The sequence below is a fragment of the Thamnophis elegans genome, chromosome 1 (genome assembly GCF_009769535.1).
Source record: "Thamnophis elegans isolate rThaEle1 chromosome 1, rThaEle1.pri, whole genome shotgun sequence".
Taxonomy (NCBI): Eukaryota; Metazoa; Chordata; class Lepidosauria; order Squamata; family Colubridae; genus Thamnophis; species Thamnophis elegans.
Window position 1 is genome coordinate 14,984,193 of NC_045541.1, and position 19,469 is coordinate 15,003,661.

Sequence of the window (19,469 nt, forward strand, 5' to 3'; positions counted from 1 at the left end):
ATACTGGCCCTAATTAACCTAGGCTGAAAGGAATTATTAAGTCAATTTAAAAAAAACTGAAGAAAATATAGGCCTTCTAACTTTCCACTAAACATCATCATGTCCTTGAATAATTTATGAGGAATAGGCATTTTTGCCTCTAATGAAATTATAAAGCGTTCCCGAACACCAGAGAAGATTCAATACTTTTTATGTTCAGTTGTTACAGCCAGTAGGTTATTTATTAATTAAATTTATTTGCCATCCATGTCATGCTTCAGACAACTCTGAATGGCTTACATCAAGATAGATAGCATACAATAACAGTTATAAATATAAAATGAATTATCCTAAATTGATAATACTGTAAAGGGATAGAATGGAAGGAAAAAGAAAGGACTGCAGATGAAATTAAAGAATACTAAACAAACAAACATTTCGATATTTTAGAATGTATGTATATATGTATGTATGTATGTATGTATGTATGTATGTATGTATGTATGTATGTATGTATGTATGTATCTGCTTGTGAATAAAGTTTTGTTTGTTTGGAATACTATATTAGAACAGAATGTATTAATACCAATATTTATTTATAATTGAAAATTGAAAAACTCTATATGTGTTTTCAGGCAAATCTCTTTCCATTCTGTTACAGATAGTCCTCATTCAGCAACCACTCCTTCAGCCACCGTTCAAAGTTACTATGGAACTAACAAGGGGACTTATGATAGTTCATCATAGATGTGACTATTGCAGCTTCCCCAAAGTCACATGATCATGATTCAGACACTTGGCATCTAGCTCCCAATTTTGATGATTGCAACATTGCAGAATCACGTGATCACCATTCACAACTTTCACTGCTGCCTTCCAACAAGAAAAGTTAGTGGGGAAGCAGAAAGAGGTTGCGAATGGTGATCATGTGACAATACGGGATTTCCTAAACAGTAGCAATTTGGACTGCAACAACTGCCATTGTAAGTCAACATGGTCACTTGATATCATGCTTTGCAATGGAATTGCTTTTCTTTATTATCATCATTAACACCTTTAGGATTTATATATGCTACCTGAAGCAACACCTGATTCTGGAAATTTTTGATTTGCTACCTAAAGCAATACCTGGTTACAGACATTTGGTTAGAGAAAAGTGTAAAAACTGTAGAAGCCAAATGCTGCCAAAATAAACATATCCCTATTCTTGTCCAGATGCACTTACAATTTTCCATTTATGGTGCATGACTTCTTATTCCAATTAGCATGTGGTGTTTTAGAATACTGGATGCATGAAATAGTTTCCATTCTGTTGGTATATATGCTTATGCTGAACTTGATCATCACCATCTTGAGCTCTGACATGAAAATATAAGGAATTTACAGTTGAATGGTTTCAAAATTCTTTTTTATTCAATAGTATCTACAGATTATGCACAATGATCATTTAATCAGTTACTGAAATTCAACTGCTTCTGGAATGAAATACAACAACTGCTTCACAGTATATAGTGCCACCCTATATAGAAAAGGACGTAAGAAAATACCATAACTAATTGAAATTGCAAGGAGAATTTAGGTAGGAAGAATGCAATAATCCCTTTTGGAATTTAGCCAGATTAACATTTTATACTATGATGGATCCCATAGGAATTTTAACAGCCTTGGATCTTGGTTTTACATCCAAGCCTATAGAAGCTCTAATATATAATGTTTGGCTTTGACTTATGAAAGAATGGCATGGAAGAATTCACAAGTTCCTATACCATTTAGTTTACTTCTTATAGAGACTTCTATCCAACAATACCAATAGCACTTAGACATATAGCGCTTCACAGTGCTTTATAGCCCTCTCTAAGTGGTGTAAAGAGTCAGCATATTGCCCCCAACAATCTGCGGCCTCATTTCACCAACTGTCTGTCACCAGGATAGTCTTTTGTTCTTTTCTGCATTATGCAAAAAGTATTAAGGTCTACAAGGATTACAATACAAAAATTGCAGATTTATTTGTTATCTCATGCCTTTATGTTGAAAGACTGTTCAATAGCAAGTATAAGGTACAATATTGGATATTTTGTGTTGTGCTAACAGTAGTAGATAAATAGAAGCTACTCCCTAAAAGAGGTTTCATGTCTTTTCATTAGGAAAGGAAAGCACAATATTACATACACAAAGAGGATGTACAAAAAGTCAGGTCCATGGACAATTTATCATATAAATTAGATTAAATATTGGAATTGGTTGCTATTTTGTTTTAAACACTTCCTTACTCTCCAGATGCATGACTCATTATACTAGCCTTAAATGCCACTGAGATTTCTATTTAATCAGCAAACATTCTGACCTTCACTAATGAACATTTTACTTGCTTAAGTATTTGCATACAATATTATTATAAAAGGCCAAGAATTAATTTTTAAAAATTTGCAAATATACAACTAATATGAGAGTCTAATATCTAAAATATTATGTAATTATTGTTAACTTCTATATGAATTTAGAAAATGTATGGTTTTCCCCTCCATCAAATAATTGCCATATATGGTTTAATAAGTTAGAGCATGAGTTAAAGGGGCTAAATAGGAACCAAATAGAACTGATAAAGGAAGAGATGATACAAATAAAATAAAGAGGATATGAAAATATTTTGTTAAATTCTTCATCTGTACAGGGCAAAATATAATTCCATATACAGTTCAGAATCAAATTAAATTATTAAGTCCATAAAATCAAATACAACAAAAATTAGTTGTTCGTCATAATATATGAAAAAAATTAGAAGAAAACTGATCATTGGCATTTAGCTCAACATACATTTATTTCATTTACCATAGTACAGTAGTATAGTATTCCCAAACAAAACTACAACAAAATTATATATGTGCAGAAATAGTTTCTTTCAACAAAATTCAAGGATTGTTTGTCTAGGGAGACATTAGTATCTGAGAATGTGGATGCCAACTTACTAGCCCTTTTATTTTTCTTCTAAAACTGTTTGTTTGGAGTAAGAAAGTATGCTATCTAGAAAACATATTTCAGTGAAGCAAAAACTGGAATATCTTCTGTACCTTATAAAAAATTCCTGGATTAGATATTAAGAGACTGAATGAAGATGTTTTTTAAACGTTTATTAAATATTACAGGTTTATAAGGGAAGACTAGATTAGCATTTTGCCCCAAATCAAAAATAATAATAATAATATATCTGTTAAATTTACATCTATAGTAAATTCTTTTTCCTATCTATATTTATGGTAATTACTAAATTGCATGTATATATTAATTTGGAAACCACTGACATTATTCATATAGTTTTCCTAAATAAAAAACCTGATTATAGTTTAAAAAACCTCATTTTTCCATAGTTTCTAGTGGATACTTAGAAGCATTCAATATAAATTTTCTATTTGGTAATTCAATATGATAAATATTGATAAATAGATACAAATACAAATACAGACAGTCTTCAACTTATGACCATGCATTTAATTGCAGTTCAAAGTTATGATGGTGCTAAAAATCCCCGCAGTCACATGATCACAATTTGGGTGCTTGGCAACAGGTTCACATTTATGATTTTGCATCAACCTGCAGTTACTGATCAATCTGTGACTTTCCAACCAGTTTCCAACAAGTAAAATCCGGGGGTGGGTGGGTGGGGCTTAATTTGTTTAGTAACCATGTAATTTATTTAAGAAACATAGTAAAAATGATAATAAAATTAGTCAGGTGATGTGATGATTCATTTAATGATTATATTGCTTGGCAACTAAATTTCAGTCCCTATTCTGGTCATAAGTCAAAGATTACCTTGAACATACAATGTAATACAAGTATTTTTTGAAAAAAATAAAATACAAGTTGAGTATGATTTTAAATTAAAAAAAAAACATTGAAAGCAATGCTTAACTTTTTAAATATGTACTTTTTATCATCTCCAAATTGTAGAATTTTCCAGAGCTTTCCCCTTTACAAAGGGCAAGACCCCAAAGGAAAGAATCAATGGATAGGAAGCAATATGGATGAGAAAAGTTTAAATATGGATAAAGAGAGTGCCTACTTAAAACCTATTAAAGTTCCTTCCCTTAGGAGTAGATAAATCTGCTTTTTTTGGAAGATGCTACCTCATCAGTAAATTACTCAATTAAATATTTCAAAGCAGCAGTACTTGAAGAAGCATACTACTCAGAAAGGGCTGTTTTTGACTTAATCTTCATTTTTCCAGTAATCCCTTGACTGGTATGATTCTTTTTTATAATTCTCCATCTTCTTAAAAAGTTAGAATCCAGGGTGGCTTATGCCAGTGTGGTTTTCCAACTAATTTGCCTTCTAGCCTTGGGTTTTCTAAAGCAAGAATTGTTACCTGACAGTGGATGTTTGGTATAGCGCTTCAGGTAGAATAGGGCATTTCAGGCCACTGTAACTGGCAGTATATAACCAGGAGACTTTCCATGCCAGCAAACTATTTATTAATCATTATTTGCCGGTATACTGGAGAGCTTTCTCTTTAGCCTGCTTTAAAGACTTGCCTATGCATTATTGGAGGGAAGAGAGAATCTATATATATGTATAAAAGACAAGTACCACTCACTCATCACAAAATGTCCAGAACTGTAAAGCCTACAAACTTGAAATTTGGCACGTATGTTCCTCTTGACTTTTAGATGCTCACTAAGAAAGGATTTTTCAAAATGACCATCAGATCATTAATATTTCTTATATAGTAATTAACCCACTCTGATGCTAAGGAGTTCTACCCCCCTCCCCACCTGAAAAGAACTCTGTTCCAACTGCCAGTTGCTTCACATTCTGTTACCTCAGTTGCAACTGGCAGACATTCCACTCCTTCACTCACGAGTGGTCTGGGGCTCCTTACAGTATTAAACATTGGTACTTCACCAAAATGTGTACACCTTCTATCTATGGAACTACTTCCGAACTCAAGGTGGCAGGAGCGATATTCCCTTATGTGTTTCAATTACAGACTACCACTGAGCCAATGGATTGTGGACCAACTTTCTCCTGAATAGGCCAATCACATAGTTTTGTTGTGAAGCACGGGTATCCAGCTAGTATTGTAATATTTATTTTGCAAATTGAACTTGATTCTTTGGTTGGGAGGAAATTGAGCGCCTAGCCCATGAGCTCCTTCAGTGCCCTGTGTACAGTGATTTATAATCCATCCTTAAACTTTAATTGGCCACCAGAAGTTCCCTTTTGCCTTGAGGACAATATCATTTGTTTCTTGCTGTCTCTGGGACAATTGCAGAATTTATCTCAGTTGCCAATGCTTTATGCAGGAAGGTGTCATAATTTTCATATTAATGTATAATTTCATTTTGTTCTTCTTGGTTTCTTACATTTCATTCCATTATTTGTCTCCCATTATATTCTTATTTCTAACTGACAAATATATGATTATACTTATACTGTAGTGGATAAAGAGTATGGCCTTGAAGGCAGAAAAAAGATTGGCCACCAAGGCAATAATCAGATAAATAAAACTTGAGCTCAGACCAAGACAGTAATTTGTGAAAATAAATAGCCTTAGTGGTTTTCCCACCACCACTCCCCAATTCTTATGAAGATAAAAGAGGGAGAAAAAGTAACACAATCAAAAAGCAACAATAGCTGTTCTAATACAAATGGGTTCAAATTGCACATTATTTGTTTCTTAAGCTGCTCTACCTGATAGGACTGACCTATATATACATTTATATACACAAAATTTCATCTCTCTATAAATTTACATAATAATTTATTTTAGAATTTCAGTACTTTACTGTAATAGCACAGTAAGTATGGATAGATATTAAAAGTAGGATATTAAAAACAAAATTGCTAAAAAATTTTTTTTTAAAGTAAAATACTAAAATTCTTCCCCTAAATTTACCAGTGAGCCAGTTTGATACAGTGGTTAAAACAAACAGGCTATAAATTGGGAGATTGTGAGCTCTAATCCCACCTTAAGCACAAAGCCAGGTGGGTGACTTTGGGCCAGTCACTCTCTGTCAGCCCTGGGAAGCAGGGAATGGCAAACTCCGTTTGAAAAACATTGGCAAAAATACAGCAGGGATTTGTCCAGACAGTCGCCAGGAATCAAGGCTTAATTAAAGGCATCTCCCACACTCCAAAACTTTATCAGGCCAACTTTAACATGTTAATGTTTATTTAGAAAGAACTAAAACAATCACCATTCAACTATTTAAAAATCTCTCAACACATTCCAAGCAATGCTTTATGTACAGCTGGGGTTAACTGCCTGTGAATCATATGTTATCAGTGCTGTATTTTGTCAATAGTTAAACAAGCTAAAAACTCCCCAAACTAGGAAGTACATATAAATTTTGCTCTAATACTGTTGTCATACATTGGCAGCTAAAGGAAGTATGGTGCTAGGAGAACATTATAAAATCCTGATATATAATTAAAGAGCACACCATTATTTTTCAATCCAGTATTCCTTAAAGTTGCTTTAAGCTATTTTGGGGTGATTTCTGCCTCTTTCAAAAAAAGTGCCCTCTACAGGAGGAGGCAGGAGAACGACATGCCTCACCTACATCAGGAATTTTTAGGCTTTTAACCCTTGCTTAACTCTGTTCAAGTCAGACTAGATGAGGCACATCATTCTCCTGCCTCCTCCTATAGAGGGCGCTTTTTTAGAAGCTTTTTTAAACAGTTAAGCACTAAGCAGAGTCATCCATGGTGACTCTGGCAGCAACTAGCTCAGCCTGACCTCAGCTCTTGCCTTTTTCCTTTTACATTTTTTTTCTTTTCATGATGACAGTGGTGAGGCTCTGCCTCCCCTGCCTCCCTGCCTGCACATCCCTGAATCTAGCTATGGTCATTAGGCTATTTGCAAGGTCACAGCTTAGAGAATTGGTTGCATATTCATTTTTCAGCTTTGTATAGTTGCTGAATGAATGGATGTATGTAAACTGAGAACTACCTGCAAACCATTTTTAAATGGGAAAACTTTAAAAGGAAATAAAATAGAAATAAGAGTAGTTTTACCCTATTTTTTGGAACAGATATCATTTCAAAATGGTTAGTAATAATTAACTGATTATAATAGTCATCCATATGACAGAGAAATCCAAAAGATTGCCATGATTTTACTTTATTCTATGGTAGGCTATAAATATGTCAAATTGTAGTATTAGTATTTTCTTTAGGTACTACCAATGTTGTGAAATAATTATGTCAGAAATTACATTAGAAATCATGCAATGAATTTTTCCTGCAATCTTCTGATGATATATTACATACATTTAAAACTTTCAGGCAAATTATCACTGGAAATTGATAATTTGATTTTTGTATACTATATCAGAATAATAAAATATTCAGAGGCAAGTAAGACCTTTGCAAAATATTCTATTTCTTCTTTTAAATAAGCAACTCTGACTTCAAATTATATCCATTTATTTGTGTGACAATTTTGATTTTTTTTTTACATTTTTAGTAAGTTGCTCTAGTATTACTTTATTTAGTGGTAACACTATGCACAAATGCTGATCCTAAATATATCCATTGAACTCTAAGTGACTTCTGTTTATAAATAGGACACATGAAGCTATTAAATCTTCCTTACAACAATCTATCCTATGCCAAAATAGTTGCTCTGATTTTTTTAATCTACAGCTGAAAGACTAGATACTCAGAAAGCAACTTAATAAAAATGGCACTGTACATTTGTTTTATAGTTTTCATCTTTACACATAATGCCAAGAAAAAGTGAATACTCTTGATTGGTATCTGGCTGAACAGCACAGCAAATGATTGGATGAGTTCAAATTAATGTGTATTAAATTGGGTTCTGGTAAATAGTTCCAAGTTAGGAATATGTCCTATTCTAAACAGTATTCAAAATACAGTATTCTAAAAAGTTAAAACCTTTTCATTTTGTACTTCCTGTGTCTTTGTCAGATAAAATTGATATCATTACTAACACTCATAATATGGCCATTCCAAACTGGATTACTGGAATGCCACACCCATTATCAGAGTTATGCTTCCTCATCTTACATTATTTTGAATTATACACTCATTCCATTTTATCATTTATGGACACATAATTAAACCTTTGTTTTTTATCCTTTAAGTAAAAATGTGAAGATTTTGTTTTCATTCAGGCTTTAATCCGTAAAAATACTAAATTATTATACTTATGTTTGGTATTTCCTGCTGTACTACATGAGCCAAAAGTAACATATAAACGTGTGTGTATATGAAATATCTGGATAATTTCTGGAGTTTCTGAGTTGCATCATATGTTTTACCTGTAAAATGAGTTGGGAATTAATTCCTAAATGACAAAATATGATTGGGAAAATCATGCCAATAATGCTTTTCCTGCATGTATGAAGGAGAGAAGGAATAGCCAGCAAGTCTTCCTTGAAACCCAAGAGAATCTCTGGAATATACACTTGCAGATTGAAGAGATGTTTTGAGCCTCTCTGTTCTCCTATAGCAACTTTGGATCCAACTCAATGTAAGTTCAAGTGTCTTAGAAATTGATGGAAGGAAGTCATAGCTAGAAGCTGACTTTTGAGTTATTTGTTTGGTAGCTTTTTGTCCATTGAATCTCTCCATTTCTCATGGATAAATAAATCTTTATGAAGTTTTCTGCAATTGCTGGTGCTTTTCCTGATACAAATATTTTATATTATATATATTATGTTATATATTATGTTATATTATGTTTTATATATATATATAAAACAGGCACAAATTAAAACAAAGGGTTTACTGCAGACCCTGCCACTTTCCCTGATGAAAAACAATGCATTTGTAATGGTTCACTCCCCAGGTTAATTTCTTTAAGTATGTTGTACATACACAGCTTGGTTTGGTTAACAGGGGTACTAGAAAATCTTATCTATCTATAAGTTATCTTCACTCACTGTTTAACTTAGAGGTTTACATGAATGCTAAGAGAAAAATAAGGTTTGCACGATGGTTATATGTACTTCATTTGAAAAATGTAATGACATTTGCTTAACTTAAATGGATGCTTCAGAAACTCAGTGAATATATTACTGAATACTTGTAGGCATGAATTAACAAACTCATCTTGGCTTGAGAACAATATTGTAACAGTGCAGCTGTTATGTTTGTTCGTTCCAGTATTTCCGGAAATAATCTCCTACGTAAGTTACAATATCCAACTACTGTGCTTCTATTCTGTTCTAAGTGATGACTTAATAATGGTTCATAGTTGCATGACATTTCATTAACAACACTAGTTAAAATACTATGTATCTGCCAATAACATAATTAAAATGAATAGGCTCACTTTCATAGATAAAAAATGTTTACTGACTTATGCATATTTCATAATACATTAATATTGTCTTAATTTGATTCATAGTATTTCCTTAAAGGCTTATATCAAGAATGTGTTGTGTTCAGTTACAAAATAATAGGCATTGTATTGTATTTTATATATTAGAAATTAAAATATTATCACAATATGATAATCAGAATGTCAGTTATATAATTAAGCACATAAAGCAATTAGTTTGGAGCCAGAGATTGCATAATAGGAACAGAAAGACACAACCACTGGCTCACAACAGCCTTGCCATTTTTTAAAAAAATTTCCCCATTCTGCTATAGTTTTCCCCATGCTGTATATTCCCATATAAGAATATAACAGTCATTAATGACAAGGGTAGGAAATACAAGTAAGATTTCCTCCCACAAGTGAGTATAAAATCCTATGGTTCCCATTCATTGGCATGAAAATTACAAGATACAAGCCTTATAATTATGAATGTTCAGTCTGAATTTAGATTATGTGTAGAAAGATTCAAAGTTATTAGCTTCATCCTCATCACTAGACTTTCAGTGTACTGTTTGCTCACATACATTTTTTTCAAAATACATGTTCGCACATTAACGTTTACTTCTGCAGAATAAAATTGGGGGGGGGAATCACATCTGATATATAGATACATTCATACTGCAATGGTCTGATTCAGGCTGCTGATAGTAGTAAGTACACACATAAGCCCCATGCAAATGGAACCATGCAATATTAAAACAAAGGATTGTGTCTCCACATATTCACATTGAATATCTGTAAGGTATGTAGGCAGTTGTCTGAATTTGATTTGGTCCAAGAAGCACTATTTTAATCTTGTTCTTTGTTTATACAACCTGTGAACGAACTTCCCCTTGACTGAATAAATAACAATGTGACAAGGGGAACTGAATGATCTTTCATTAATGGTGTTCATTCCCATTGCTTACAATAAGAGAATGTTGACAGAAATGCGATTCTAATTGTAGGCAATCATTTTAACAACAGGAAGCCCATCTGAGTAAGAAACAAAATGATCTTCTATTTTCCACCTCTAATTTATTTAGGGACTGCAACAATCTTGCTCATAGTATATCTATGCTAAATCATGTTTTAAAACAAATTATTCCTCTTTTCTCTTTATAATCTGTCACTTTTTCTTACCATGAAGAGAATGTGATCATAATTGAAATGATCCCAAAGGTGTTTTTAAAGAAGCAACTGGACTTTCTTGTTTTTCTTTGAAGATGTTTTGCTTCCCATACAAGAAGCTTCTTGGATGAGAAGCGAAACATCTTCAAATAAAAACAAGAAAGTCCAGTTGCCTCTTAAAAAATAACCTTTGGGACAACCATGGCTGGATGACTTAGAATCTCGACAGACATAATTGAAATTATTTTTCTTAGCCACAAAGATACGTATATGCCATGCCATTTATGCAGAGTCTACAATTAGTTCCTTTTAACATCAAGTTATTACTCTTTCCCAGAACTAGAACAGCAGCAGCATTGAAATATATGCTATGTGGAATGCCTATTATTGTGTTATATTTTGAAAGCAAGTAAATGTCATATCAACAATCAGAATGGATCTTTGTTATTTTTAAAGCCTATTGCACGATTGATGTCAATATTCCTTTGTCAACTATACCAACATAGGTCCACAGTTATCCACAGCTTAGAAAACAAACAAAAAATATTCAATAGCCACTAAGGTCAAGCTTTTTTCATCTTGACATTTCATTCCATTTATACTTAATCCAGATAGATCTAGGGAAAAAAACACTGCTTGTACTTCGTAATTCCTGCTTTGAATTGCTCTCTCTCTCTCTTCTCTTTTTATTTTAATTTACCTCTTGCCAAAGCCTCTCATCTCAGAGTTGTAGGTTCTCAGTATCTGTATACCATTGTACCAGCCAAGTTTTCCAAGTTATCACTTTCCAAAGACTTTACAACAAAGTCAATTTGCATACATTATCATAAATCTTAACAGGATGAATGGGAATAGAAGCCTTCTACTACTACAAAGTTTACTTCATGGAGGCAGACCTTTTTAAAATTATGGGGGTGGGGTGGAAGAAAGTGGATACCCAGGCTACCTCTTAGTTACAGATATGCCCCAGTCCTTCCGCTGTCAGATATCTTCTGGCATTTTTCCACTGAATAAGATTAAAATCTTTTCCCCATTTGTTGGAGCCATGTAACTGTTTCTCTGTCAGTACTTCAACTGTTTAAATTAAATTCAAGATCTTGTTGTTCAGCTGGAAAAACAAACAAACAAATTTTTTTTGAAGAGATAAAACATCCGTTTAGGAGAGATTTTCTACTTTCCATTAGCCACTTTATTCAGGCTAGCTACAATTTCCTATACTACAAAAATTAGAGCCACACACACTTCTATTTTGCTTTGTATATATATTAACCATTTTTATGTAAATATACTTATTTAACAATTTGTGATTTGAAACATAAAGGTCTGGTCTGTTAAAAAGACAAATGCATCTTTCACACATTACCCTATGAAGCAATTCCATAACCAAAACCATATTATCACTGATTTATTTATTAAAATATACCTCAAAATGATATCAATTCTGTATTTATGCATTAGCGGTATGTCATATTTAAACCCCCTTTTTGACAAAATTTATTGTGAACCTATATCTTAAGACCTTTCATTATTTTTGCATCTGTTTATTAATAACAGAAATAACGGCTTTGAACAGGTGTGAAAACTTTATCTGAGCCCTTACAAAACCCTAATTCAGTTTCTTCTATAAAGAGTATAGAAGAGTTTCAAAAAGTATATAAACACTTTGAAATATTTTAAATGTAATTGTCATTATTATGAATGTATATTATTCATCCTTAAAGTATACAAAACAAAACAGGGATTTTAAAAAAGAAATTGCTTTTTAAAATAGATCCTACTGTCCACAAGCTATAGTCAATAAGTTTAATTTGAGGTTTTATTTTTGTAATGTATACTTGCTGAGCTAATGTTACCATATTTTGACAGTAGAAATCTGGGCAGTCCCTAGATGGCAGCAAAGAGATGCATAAAATGATAGTGATAGTATTTTTTCCAGATATGGTAGCCCTATGCTGAACTAATTGTTTCAGATGTAGTCTATAAAGTCTTCAGTCACACAACTGAGCAGTATTTCCCTGCCAACTGTTGTATATCAGATTCACTGCAGAAAACCATGATAATTATAAAGTAGTAGTATCAGTTTCCTAACAGTAACATATCTCTACATTAGTTAAGCTATTAATACGACAATCATGGTTGAAATTGTATATTTATTTGAAAAAAGTGTTCGATGTCTCTTCCAACCATGTCTGCTCAATATTTTTAAACACTAAGTGCATTGGTTGCAACTCTTGAAATAAAAGAAAAAAAAATAGTAAAATAGTTTTGAAGTTATTATAAATACTAATTACATTTACCAATTATAGGCTCATTATAAAGAACTGGTATAGAATGATATCAGGCACCGTCTGCTGTAATGTTAAGATTAAAGAAAAGTCCTTTTCAGAGTGATATTTATAAATATTTATTCTTAGACGTGATCATTTAATTTACCTCAGTGACTTCAATTTTATACATAGGGAATCAAGGCATTAACCTGCTTTCAATATGGCTGCCCTGTAATTAAAAATGATAATTTAATGGTAATTAAAAAAATTAAAAACAAATACTCAGCAGTGGTTTACAATTGCAGTAGAACGTGATTGACCAAAAGTAATTGAAAGGGTGGCTGTAGAAGTGATTTAAACAAACAAAAGCCAAACAACTCACACCACAGCTTATTGTACAGGTTAATACAGTCTATAAGGCTCAGCCATAGTTAATCCATCATTATAAAACACTTAATCAGTGGAACAACTTGCCCCTAGTTGTGGATGCTCTGACATTGAAGGTTTTTGAGACTGGACAACCATTTATTTTAAATGGTGTAAGATTTCCTATTTGAGCAGGGGATTGGACTACTAAACCCTCAAAGTCCCTTCCAACTGTTATTTTGGTAGGTTGTAATATGCGAATTGAATCACAAACTCTGAGTGACTGTGACGAGAGTGAAAAAAACGGCCAGCTGTTATGAATTCCAGATGTAGGGAATGAAAAAACAGGACTTTCATTTGAATCCCTGGTTCAGGTTTGAGGTAAGCTTCTTTCATTCCATCCTGACTTTTAAGTCATTACTAATACTACAAGGCTGGTAAAGTCTCTGGGCTACTAGTATGTCTGGTCTATTGATCCCCAATTAAGGAAGGGATGAGGTACCAATGGTTCTCCTCTTGCAAAACTTTTTATTTTCACAAGCCTGAGTCAACGCAGCCCAAACTCAGAAATATAGTGTTCTGACCCCCCTCGTCCCACACCAAAACACTCCAAGCCAAATATACTTTACGGAATTTATTCACAGACAGACAGTTCCTTGGCAACAAACTGGCACAGATAAGCCCTGGCAGCAATCCAGCCTGCCAAACTCACAATACTGTTCATCCAACATTAGTTAATGTGTTGACTTCTGCAAAAGGGGTGTGTGCACAAGCATTCCTTTTATAGTCTGGAGAGGAGCCTAATTACCACCAGCTGAGTGCAATTACCTCCTGTAACTGTGTAATTTTTCCTTACGCCTATTAGCTCTCTGGTGCCGGGCATCCAGGAACAACTCACTGCTGACGTCTGGATCACACTCCCTTGTCTCCTCCCCAGTGGTCCAAGGCTTAGGTGCCTCCTGGTGGCTAACCAGCCTCTCTGTGCCCTGCTCGGAGTCAGAACCCTGTCCTCCCCATCCTCCAAAGCCGACTCATAGGGCCCCTCGCTGTCGGAGTCTGGTGGCAGCTCCAACGGCTCCTGCTAGGCCACAACATATAGGGGTAGTGGTTCTTAAACGGTTTGAACCAGTTATAGATAAGTCTTCAGCTTACAGCTACAACTGAGCCCAAAATTAATGTGGCTAAGTGAGACAGTTGTTAACCACGCTTTGCCCCAGTTTACGACTTTTCTTGACACCGTTGCCACCGTGAATCACTGTACTTGTTAAGTTAGTAACCCTGTTAAGTGAATCTGGCTTCCCTACTGACTTTGCTTGTCAGAAGTTGCAAAAGGCGATCACATGACCCCAGGGCACTATAACTGTCATAATAAATGAGTCAGTTGCCAAGCATTTGAATTTTGATCATGTGATTGTGGGGATGCTTAAGTGTGGAAAATGGTCCTAATTTTTTTTTCCAGTGCCATTGTAAATTTGTACTCCTTTTCCTATCTCCAACATTGGGATGTTTCTCCTAAGGAAAAAAACAAAACTCCTTGGTGTTTATCTTATTTCTTTATTCATTTGTTTACACAAGCGCCTCAGCAGGAAGCAACAGTCCCAAACAGGATCCTCAATTCAGAAACAAGCAATTTCAAACTGCTCCATCGACCCTTTAGGGTTGTTACATCCAGTTTAAACACCACTGTGACTGGAGTCAACCTTCAGAAATCATTGCTCTGCAGCATAAAAAGAAACTAACCTGCATTCACAGACTATGTTAGCCCAAAACTCATGGGGCAAAAACCTAACCACAAATTAACCACCCAAGCCGAGTTTACACATGTAATTGGCTTAGCTATACTGTCTGCTTCGAGATAGTCTGATACTGACTCCTGGAATATTTGGCAGTTTTAAAATGTGTTTTTTTCAGAGCTCATTCAACCCTAGACCTGGATTATTAAGGGTCTTTAATTGAAACAATAGCTACTTTCTCTGGCCTGACCAAACCCCATCCCACTCCTTAAATCTTGGGGGACTATAATAAAGGTGGAAATTAATTTGGGAGATCTTCCCGCCCAGATCTGAGGTAAACTTATTTTATTCCATCCTGACAGTTACTACTTCAAGGCTGGTAAACTATCTCTTGGCTACTAATGTGTCTGGTCTAGGTCAAATGCAATTAGTTCAGAGGTGAGTTCCTACCAGTTCGCACCTATTCGGTAGAACCGGTTCGTCAAATCTACCAGACCGGTTAGAAGAGGTTCCACCAGTGGACCCGGAAAGCAGGCCACACCTACAGAAGAGGTTCCAAAAATTTTTGAAACCCACCACTGGTCCTTGGATATGATTATTCTACACTATCATGCTCATATTTATAAAACTCAGTGCCTCTGTGAAAGGTAAGGATGGCTACTGCATTTGTGGTGCAATCAGAACATTGTGTGTGTTGAAGTTGTTTTAGCGCAAACCAAAGATGCCTTTTAAAAAACAGGTTTACATCATATTCTTATGCATGCCAGTGCTGTGTGTGAGGTAATTTAAGGTGGTTCTGACAAGTGTCATCGGCATCTTCATATCCAGTCACATGGGCAGCAAGCCACTCCCACAAAGGAGGCCACACCCACAGAGTCAATTCGAACAATTTTTGAAACCCACCACTGAATTAGTTTCACAGGTAGGCACCAATGCATTTTTTTCTTTCCCACTATAATTATTTTTATACATAACTCAAGGCAGTACCTTAATACTAATTTAAAACTAATACAATCTCACATTATTATGGTGGGGCACATATATTTGCCTTCATACCTAAGACTCCTTCCTCGTCCTATTTTCCCCATAACAAACACCTTATGAGGTGAGTTGGGCTGAGAGGGGAGACTGGCCCAAAGACACCCAGCTGGGCTTTTATGCCTAAGGTAGGATTTGAACTCATGGTCTCCTGCTTTCTAGATCAACACCTTAACCACTAACCCCAAACTGATTCTTACAACCTTCTGGGCAAGAAAAAGGCTAAAAGGTGGATTCATCTTTGGTTCTTTTTCATTGGAATTTTCTCCAACTTTCCTTCCTGAATGCCTGCAAGGCAAGAAACCTCTGGTTGCAGATGGGAGGGAAAATGGGATGCCTTGTCTAGCTGCGGAAATTTGACAGGATGGATGCACACAACCAGTGGTGGGATTCAAATAATTTAACAACCGGTTCTCTTTCATTTCTTCCAACTACCAGTTCACCAAACTGCTCAGAAAGTTAACAACCGGTTCTCAAGTGGTGCGAACTGGCTGAATCCCATTACTGCACACGTCCCTCTTTTTTAAAACACTTTTTCTAAATGAATTGTTCCATGAAACAGCTTTCTCCTCGGTGTGAATTGGCAGGCTAGTTAGTCCACCTTTTCTACATGAACCTATGAAGGTTTCCCTTGGATAAATTTCCAACTTCTGGTAACTCAGTAGCAAATAAGTCTATTTTACACTTAGAATAGCAGCTGTGTGTGGTTAATTGGTCCCTAAGTAGACCTAGTTTCACTGAGGCTTATTGTTGCCATGTATCTGACAGATTAACATGCACATTACAGAAATAGATTACGCTTGTTCAGCATTTCTTAAAACTTTTTGCTGGCAGAATTCCTTTCACTTTTAAAAATTAGAGGGGACCTGCAAAAGAGCTTATTTGTATGAAATATATTTATCAATATATAAAGTTGATTCACTTGTAGAATATTGAATTGTGCAAAATATATTAAACTCTCTCTCTCTCTCTATCTATCTATCTATCTATCTATCTATCTATCTATCTATCTATATATATATATATACATACACACATACATATACATACACATACACATACATACACATACATACATACATACATAGATATTATGAAAAAAAGCTATTGCTTAAAAAATAATGAGAAGAGTGGATTGTTTTAAATTTTTGCAAATACCTTTTGTCAGATATTAATTGGGGAATAATTTTGATTTCAGAGAGCCTTGAGACGGTCTTGGGGAATCACCAGGAACACACTAAAAATGCTGCTGCACAGTAGCCGAAACCCTGGTTCACACATCCTGCTAATTTGTACTGACCTTGGTTTTCATGAAATGTTCTGCTAGTCCTTTTGAAACAATTGGATTATGAAACTACTATGCCATTATGATGTTACCAAACAAAGATAATTATGTCCAAAATCTGTTTTTACACATATTTTATTCAGGAGTATCTTACAAAAAGATAAAAAAATACATTGATTGCATTTTATATCAAAAAGTATGGCAAACAAGAAAAATATAAAATTATATCTTTATCCATTTTGTGAACAATGCTTATGATGTAGAAATGCATATTATAGTTAACAGTTTCTCCTGTTATTTTTTACAAGGTTATCTATAAATAAAAGTACGCAGCGTTAAATATGTACGTCCAGCTGATATGAACTTGGAATATTCATATGCAGAAAGAAGTACAGGTTATTTTCAATATAATCTTCACATGAAATTCAAACCAAATTCTAATACAGTAAATATAGCCAAATATTAATTTTAAAAATATAAATGTCCATAGTATAATATATGTAAAAGGGTGAAATATGGTTTTGAACAGTATTTTACATTCCTTTCTAGTTACTCGGTGGTATTTTTGTTAAGAAATGAGTAAATGGACGACCATGGACACAGCTGTTATGTTGGGTTCCAAGTTGCTTCCTCATTCTGTTTATGGTATTCTGTACATCATCTTCTGATAAATATAAAGGCAGTTTTCGAGATAATCTGACTGCTTCTCCCTGTGGAATGAAGAATATGTATACTAAGTGATGGTCATAATGTATTTCCAATACATTCTTATAGTACAGAGAAATTTGGCAAGTGGTGATCTTCTATTACACTATTATCTTTCTTTGCCTAATTACACACAGGGACAAGACAAATTTTCACAAATAAATACAATCAAATTGACTCTGTCCTAACTCCAAACACAAATCCAAGAAATGAGACCCTGCTTTGTGTTTCTTACATTGCCTCCATTGTAGAAGCTATAAGTTTTAAAATACAGTTATATTATTTATATAGTTATTTCAATTTAATTACTGCTTTTACCCCACAGGGAGCAATATCTTATAGTTAAGCATTAAGATGTGGAACAATCTTTTGAGAATACAACATTCTTACCTCCAAATAGTTTACCACTTTAAGAGGTCTGCATTCATAGACTTCTTGTGCATTATTATTTATCACAGCACTTAGAATTTCCTTCAAATCTGATATACCATAATATGGCAGACAGCTGGTCATTCCTTCTATTTCCAGCTCACTTTCCACAGCTGAAGTACCTTACAGTAAAACAAATATATGATACATGGAATAACTGGATATAGTTTACATATTATTCTGATTTGTATATTGAAATAGGTATACTGCCAGGCAATGCCCTTAACAGCAGTCCCAAACATGTGATTATGCTACAAACACACTTAAATTTGCACAATACCTTAGAACAAGACAAAGCAATTTTTCTTTAACTAGTTTTAAAGTAAAGTTTTGCAAAACTTAATCCACATGCATGTATTGCTATGATGATTTTAAATTTCTTGTTATTGTAAATTTTAGCAGAAATTGAAAAGGCTTAAATTTGTTAATAAAACATGATTTAAAATTCAAAGATTAAATCACTTGTTAAATGATTCTCAGGCAGTGCTATGGTAATCTTAAAGAAAGAAGGTAATATGCAGCACACTTTCATCACAAATATAACAAATTCTTAGTAATTTATCACCTCTAAAATACAAGAAATTATCTTCATTTCAGTTTCCTTTGTATGTCCAGTGTAACATCCTTTTCCATGTAATTCTTATAGACTATCATTTTAAAATCTAATTTCAAATAAAATCTCCTGTTGTATTATGTAAAAAAAATATACTAAGGACTAAAGTAAGAAACCAAGATAGATACCTGGTATTATCCTTATCTTAAATCCATTTGCTACAAGCCTGGGATCCAACAAATAAGATGATCCATCAAATCTTGCACTTTCTCTAGACATACTGCAAAGCACTTCCATATAATGAGTGTCACTAAAAAGGCTACAATAAAAAATATACATAAGATAGCATTCTTAAAAAAGAATTTTAAAAAGTATTCCAAAGGGGTAGTATGTGTTAAGGATTGTATCACATTGTTTTCTATTTTTACAAATATTTGCAGTTAGCTTATATTCTTTGAATGAAATGTTACAAAAAGTCTATTACAGGCAGTCCTCGACTTACAGCCAATTGTTTAACAAAATTATGACAGTACTAAAACAACGGATTTATGACTAATTGTTGCACTTAACAATCCTCAGTGTTCCGCATAATCATATATTAAAATTCAGGTACTTGGCAACTGGCATGTATTTATGACAGTTGAAGTGTCCCTGG

The 19,469-nt window shown here is 34.0% G+C and overlaps 1 protein-coding gene across 4 annotated transcripts in view; it reads right to left on the minus strand.

Annotated features, from left to right (window-relative positions):
* Nucleotides 1-17,244: 17,244 nt before the first annotated feature.
* The window catches only part of PMS1 (PMS1 homolog 1, mismatch repair system component), a 44,053-nt gene continuing 41,828 nt past the window's right edge, over nucleotides 17,245-19,469 (minus strand). For all 4 annotated transcript variants that reach the window (XM_032211515.1, XM_032211507.1, XM_032211499.1 and 1 more), the window contains exons 12-14: nucleotides 19,003-19,133; nucleotides 18,223-18,383; nucleotides 17,245-17,837 (exon numbers count right to left, since the gene is read on the minus strand). In XM_032211515.1, coding sequence (XP_032067406.1) covers nucleotides 17,673-17,837; nucleotides 18,223-18,383; nucleotides 19,003-19,133 — 457 coding nt within the window. In that variant the 3' untranslated portion in view covers nucleotides 17,245-17,672. The remainder of the gene's footprint in view (nucleotides 17,838-18,222; nucleotides 18,384-19,002; nucleotides 19,134-19,469) is intronic.